General features: G+C 39.1%; 1 protein-coding gene across 1 annotated transcript in view; it reads left to right on the top strand.

Moving 5' to 3' along the window:
• The first annotated feature begins 4622 nt into the window (after window positions 1–4622).
• The window catches only part of LOC119428139 (ATP-dependent DNA helicase Q1), a 38939-nt gene continuing 36810 nt past the window's right edge, over window positions 4623–6751 (top strand). Inside the window, exons 1-2 of the mRNA XM_037695776.1 lie at window positions 4623–4689; window positions 4784–4932. Of these exons, the coding sequence (XP_037551704.1) occupies window positions 4876–4932 (57 nt within the window). The 5' untranslated portion in view covers window positions 4623–4689; window positions 4784–4875. The remainder of the gene's footprint in view (window positions 4690–4783; window positions 4933–6751) is intronic.

Here is a 6751-nt window from a genome sequence, read left to right as displayed (position 1 = left end):
ATATATATATATATATATATATATATATATATATATATATATATATACTGTACGCACACATTACGTTACATTACCCGAGTAGGTTTTCACACTATTAATTTACTTGTACTTGAGTAAAGTGTCAACAGAGTAACTGCACCTTTACTTGAGTATGTTATTTTAGTACTCTTCACCCCTTAACAAAATCAGAGACATGGGCAAACATTTTCAAGCCTTTTCATCTTCAACAGCAGGTGATACATGTTGTTTGGCTTCAACAGATGAACTGATGACAGCGTTGGTCAGATTTGTGTGTCTGTGTGTTTACTCTGTAGATTATAAACTCCTGGGCATCCTGAAAAGGCAGTTCCCCACTGTACCGATCGTCGGACTGACAGCCACAGCAACATGCAGCGTCCTGAAGGACTGTGAAAAAATCCTGTGTCTCTCTCGGCCAATCACACTTTCTGCCTCTTTCAACAGAACCAATCTCTATTACGAGGTGTTTATGGCCACACATTCCTGTTACCTGCTTCATACGTTGACACAAACATACATTTTTTGCATAACTTTACATTAAATAATCTAAAATACCATGGTGATACTCAGTCCGTTTTGCTCATTTAATCAATCAATTTCTAGCTTTATTGTCCATAAAATTTAATGAGACTGAGATTTATCTTTGACATCTGGCTCATACATACAAAACAACACAAGTTAAAAATGCCATAAAACTTGAAAAAGCTTTGCTAACCCAATAAAACCAATTCTAAAATACATTAAAAACATCCCAGCAGTCAACAGTTTGTCATGTGAGGCTACGTTTAAATGGAACCCTATGAAGGACACACTGCAGAGGGAACAAATGACTTTTTGTTCCCATTTTTCTTTACCAGAGGAACCAGCAGTGTTCTGCCAGATGGACCAACCTGAATAATGGTTGCAGTGGATGAGTTGGCTCATTGTAAACCTGGATTGCCTTTTTTTCCAGAACCTGACTGTACAGGTCTGTACGTGTCATTTGTTGATGACCCATGATTTTAATATCTTGTTTGACCACCTGGGACAACTTGTTCCTGTCTCTGGCTAGGAGGTTCCCAGACCATGAGACAATATTAAAGGAAACAACACTTTCAACCAGTGACCTGTACACCAACTGCAAAGTATTTTTTGCTAGCATTGAAGATCCTTAGCTTCTACAGAAGGTGGAGACGCTGTCTGGCTTTTTTGTAAATATAGTCATTGTTGGTCTGAAAGGACAACTTGTTATCAATTATAGTTCTGAGGTATTTAAATTCTGTCACCTGCTCTACTTCCTGCCCTTTTATAACAGAAGGTCTGAATACTGGTCTGGTGCTGGCTGCTCCCCATCTACCTCCCAGACAAAGCTGCTTGGTTTTACTGATGTTAAGGTCCAGAAAACTGTCATCAAACCAGGCAGAGCTGATCTAGGAGCTGGGAGTAGGAGGGACTATTGCCTTTCAGACCAGCAACTAGGGCCATATCAGCAGCACACTTGATTAATGTGAAGTCTTTGTTGTTATGTTGCAACTTATTTATGTATAAAGATAATAAAAGTGGTGATAGCACACAACCCTGTGGAACACCAGTGTTCAAAACCCTACAGTCAGATAGTGTTATCAGCACTCATTGGGGTCTTCCTCTGAAAAACACTGTAATCCACAACACAAGATGGCTGCTGACATTTAGATCACATAGGTGTTTTAAAAGAATATGTGGCTGAACCGTATTAAAAGCTGATGAAAAGTCCATGATAACATGTGAACATTTGTCTTTGGGTTGTCTAAATGATTATGGACCTTGTTGAGGAGGGAGAGAGGGGCATCCTCCACCCCTCGGTTAGTCCTATAGGCAAACCGCATGGGGTCCATATGTTCAGCTGTAAAAGACATTAGTCCCCTTCTCACTAGGCGCTCCATACATTTGCACAAAAAATGTAATGGCAGTTGGTCTAAAGTGATTATTGCAGGTTAATGGATAAAGTTACTTATCACATTCATGCCGATTAGTTTCTATTTCAGATGTTGATTAGTTTCTATTTCAGCCTTATGTACATGTACAGTTCATGAAGGTGAATACTTTCATAAACATGAATATTTACTTTGTGAGTGATTTAGTTTTATTTCCCATTTAAATCTTCTGATCAATCATGCAGTCGTGTTTAGTTACGACTTGATGACGACGAACCAGACATGAATCAAAACCAAACACACAAAAACCAACAAACCATTTTTGTGAGAAAGCTGTGATGCAGTAAAAGCACTTGGGAGAAGCTAAACTTCTATTTATTTTTTTTTAAATTAATTCATTCATTAATTCATTTAAAAGAGACGAAACAAATTCATAAAAATAAAAAAATGAATGAAAAGTGTGCAGAAAGAAGAAGAAAATTCTTATATCTACCCCTTATTTAAAAAAATATAAAACAACTAGAAACAAACGTAATTAGATGATAATGCTAAAAAAAAAAAAAGCTATTAAAATGTATGCTCAGTGTCTGCAAAACAGTATTTTTCCTTGTTGTTAGACAGAAAAACCTTTGATTCATTGGACATAATAGAAATATTACCTAAACCAGTGGCTCCCAAACTTTTATCTGCTGGGATTTTGATTTATAAGAAAATTTCCCCACCCTCACTCTGCACGGCACACACTTTTTTTTTTTTTTTACTCCATTGCAGTTTATTTCACACCAACTTTTTTTTGAACAGTTGAACTAATACAAGTAGACTGCAATAAATTACAGCTTGCAATATGAACTACAACCTCTTTTAAATATTAAAATACCATCCATCCATCCATCCATTATCTTTACCCACTTATTCCATTTTGAGTCACGGGGGTCTCCGGTGCCCATATCCAGCAATCACTGTGTGAGAGGCGGAGCACACCCTGGACAGGTCTCCAGTCCATCACAGGGACACACAGAGACAAACGAGACAAACAACCATTCTCTCGTTCTCTCTCACCTAGAGACAATTTAGAGTTACCAGTCAGTCTAACATGCATGTTTTTGGTCTGTGGGAGGAAACTGGAGTACCTGGAGAAAACACACGCATGCACAGAGAGAACATGCAAACTCCACCCAGAAAGGCCCCCGGACCAGGATTTGAACCAGCAACCTTCTTGCTGAGCGGTTGCAACTCTACCAGTTGTGCCACTGTGCTGCCCCAAATATTCAATTCAGTTCAGTTTATTTATATAGCACCAAGTCACAACAGAAGTAATCTCAGGGACTGAACAGAAACATTCATATATAAAAATAATAATTTAACATTTATCTGAGGAGCAGCTTTGACTTTAACTCCATCACTGAACTCTCATCTTGAACAAGCATGAAGGCAACAGTGGAAAGAAAAACTCCCTCATGATGAAAAAACCTTTAGCAGAACCAGGATCAGGACAAGCGGTCATCTGCTTCAACTGGCTGGGTTTGAGAGGAACAGATACACAATGGCAGGTCAAGAATCATGTTAAGATAGAAATAGTATCAAATGAAAACTATTTAATTTTAACAATTCATTTAAGGAAATTAGGTCAATTTGTCCTCTAGTAGTCTAAGTCTATAGCAGCATAACAAGCCAACCCTAACTATAGGATTTATCAAAAAGGAAAGTCTTAAGCCCCGTCTTAAACTGGATAATGTGTCAGCCTCCTGGACAGAAACTGGAAGTTGGTTCCACAAGAGAGGAGCCTGAGAACTGGAAGATCTTCCTCCCATTCTGCTTTTGGAAACTCTAGGAAGTAGGAACCACAAGTAAACCTGCAGTCTGAGAGCGAAGTGCTCTGTTAGGAAAATATGGAACAATAAGATCTGTAATATAAGATGGAGCTAGGTTGTTGAGAGCTTTGTAGGTTAGAAGTAAGATTTTGAATTCTATTCTGGATTTGACAGGGAGCCAATGGAGAGAAGCTAAAACTGGAGTCAGGTCATCTGGACAGTTTCTTTTTTTTTTGCTGAGATGTTTTGTTCTTCTTCCAAAGGACTTCTTCAATCTGAGGAGATACCAAACAAACTGATTTCCACGAACAGCATACTCCATCGTGGAACAAAACAGTTTGCTGGTGTTAAGATGGCCTCCAGGGCCCACCTGTCCACTCCTCTGAGGCAGCCATGCCAGAGTGGTTTAAACACCAAAGTTCATGCTCAGTAATCCAGGTAAAAATCCAACAATGTTCAGTCAGGTCCAAAAACCCATCCAAACAAAAGAAGAATCTGTCTAGAGGACCTGATTTAACCTTGTTAGATCAGTCATGGGTAGAGAGGCTCAGAAAAAGTAGCGGGCCTTCTTTCAAAACTGTATTTTTGGTTGTCGAGTCCACATATAATGTTTTTGGTTTTTACGTACTTCATTTCAACCCCTGAACTGTAGTTAAGTTCTCAGAACGTTTGAGTACAACACCAGTTCAGCCATGAAGCCTCAGATGCGTCAGCCACATGTAACATCTGCTCGTCAGGAGAAACTACTAAACTTTGTTCACTTACAAAATGTATATAACTTATTGATTTCATGGAAATGAATAAAGATTTTGCATAAAAACAAGTGCTTACCAATAATGTTCTTTTTTTAAGGTCTCTGAACCTGTGACCTTTCATTTTTTTCCAGGTTCGCATTAAAGACTCTGTCAGTGAAGCATCCATAAGTGACATAGCATCTCTGATCAAGAGTCGATACACTGAGCAGTCAGGTAATGGGTCAACTGAAATTACAGCAATGTCAAAAAAGCATGAGATGCTTAAAATGGAGGAATCACTCTGCCTGTCTTCACAATCCTCCCACAGGGATTGTGTATGTTTTTTCTCAGAAAGATGCTGAGCTAGTGGCATCTGAACTCCAGAAAAAAGACATCTTAGCATATCCCTACCATGCTAACATGGACCCTGAGGACAAGTCCCGAATTCACCGTAAATGGACCTCCAACAAAATCCAGGTACTGGCTTAAAGACACACAGGTCATTCTGGTGCAGGTTCAGCAAACATTTAGGTCCACGTAGTCCAGTGTTTCCCCTACCATTATACAAGTGGTGCCCACCCTGTTAACAGAACCAAGCGCCCCGCCTACCAAACTGAACTGTGCGCACCCCCACTCATCGGCACCACTGGCGTAATGCTGTTAGCGATGTACAATACAGGCGCGGTAGATAAAAAGTTTAAGGCAGCGCTCACGCTGCCTCTTTCCTCATGCTGAACACACACACCCCACCCACCCACCCCCGCTCAAAAACTGCAAACTGTGCGCAGCTCATATGTCTCTTTCCCCCCGCAGCCCACATCGACAAGTATCACGGACGAGATGAGCGCCCCGCCATGGCACATGGCAAGTTATCTACGGAAAACACTGCTGTCCTTTAGTTTTAGTGAAAGGAAACTTCCTTTGATCAAAGATGATGATCCCACATGAACTTTTTATTATGAACTTAATAAGTCTTAAAGAAATAAGTCTTATTTTGTGCCCAAAGTCTTGTTTCATCAGATCAAAACTGAACAATATTTATTTTACAATAAAATACCAGAAAATATAATGTGTTGGCAGATTGAGTACTTTTGGTTGATTCGCTGAATAAATTCTTTCTTTATAAACCAGCTGCTCAGGTACAGTGGTGCTTGAAAGTTTGTGAACCCTTTATAATTTGTTATATTTCTTCATGAATATCATTCAACCTTTATTTAGACAGGTAAATCCCATTGAGCCTTGAGGACTCATTTACAAGAGAGACCTGATTTCAACAAAGAAAGATGACAACAATGGACAACAGCAACAACAATAAACAGTTATAAAAAAGCATACTACAGTTTTTTTTTTTGTTTGTTTTTTAACAAATAGGATGGCTAAAAGGAAAAGGTAACAAAAAAACAACAAAAAAAAAAAAACAGCTAGATTCCAAGACAAATGTAGAAAACTAAAAACAGGAACATGTCAGCATTGGACCCTGCCAGGTGTCCAATATATGACCTAAAACATCATCAAATGTTCACACAAGTCCTAAAAGTAGATATAGAAAACCAGTTAAACTAATGAGACAAAATATTTTACCTGATCATTTATTTATTGAGGAAAATGATCCAATAATACAGATTTGTCAGTGGCAAAATATGTGAACCTTTGCTTTCAGTATCTGGTGAACAGATGGACTAAGAAAAGCCTGACTTTTTGAAAGCCTCATAGCTTCAACTTTGAGCTGTTTTAATTTGATCTCCTTCTTGGCTTCAGTTTCCAACTGGCAAATCTGGAGTTTGAAATCAAGCTCTGCCTTACACACCATTTCCCTTGCTTGTGCTTCTAATTGAAGGCAAGCTAAACAAACCGAGTCTGACATTACCATTAGATCCACTCAAGCTTGGAGACACAGGATTGAAGCGAGGTAAAGTTGCACGGGGCACTTCAGGTCCCACCAACACCCTTCGGGGAGTTGCTATGGCTGTAATTTTTTCTTCTTCCAAGAGGGGAACCCAGCAGGTGATTGCACACCAAGTGAAATATTTCAGGTCTTTAATTGTTTTAATACTGATGATTATGGCATACAGCTCATGAAAACCCAAAATGCCTGTCCCAAAAAATTAGCATATTTCATCCCACCAATGAAAGACAAGTGTTTTTAATACAAAAAACGCCAACCTTCAAATAATCATGTTCAGTTATGCACTCAATACTTGGTCAGGAATCCTTTTGCATGAATGACTGCTTCAATGCGGCGTGGCATCGAGGCAATCAGCCTGTGGCACTGCTGAGGTGTTATGGAGGCCCAGGA

This window comes from Nematolebias whitei, chromosome 22 (assembly GCF_014905685.2).
Source record: "Nematolebias whitei isolate Nwh7 chromosome 22, NemWhi1, whole genome shotgun sequence".
Lineage (NCBI taxonomy): Eukaryota > Metazoa > Chordata > Actinopteri > Cyprinodontiformes > Rivulidae > Nematolebias > Nematolebias whitei.
The sequence above is the reverse complement of the archived record's forward strand: the minus strand, read 5'-3'. Positions and strand labels throughout refer to the sequence as shown.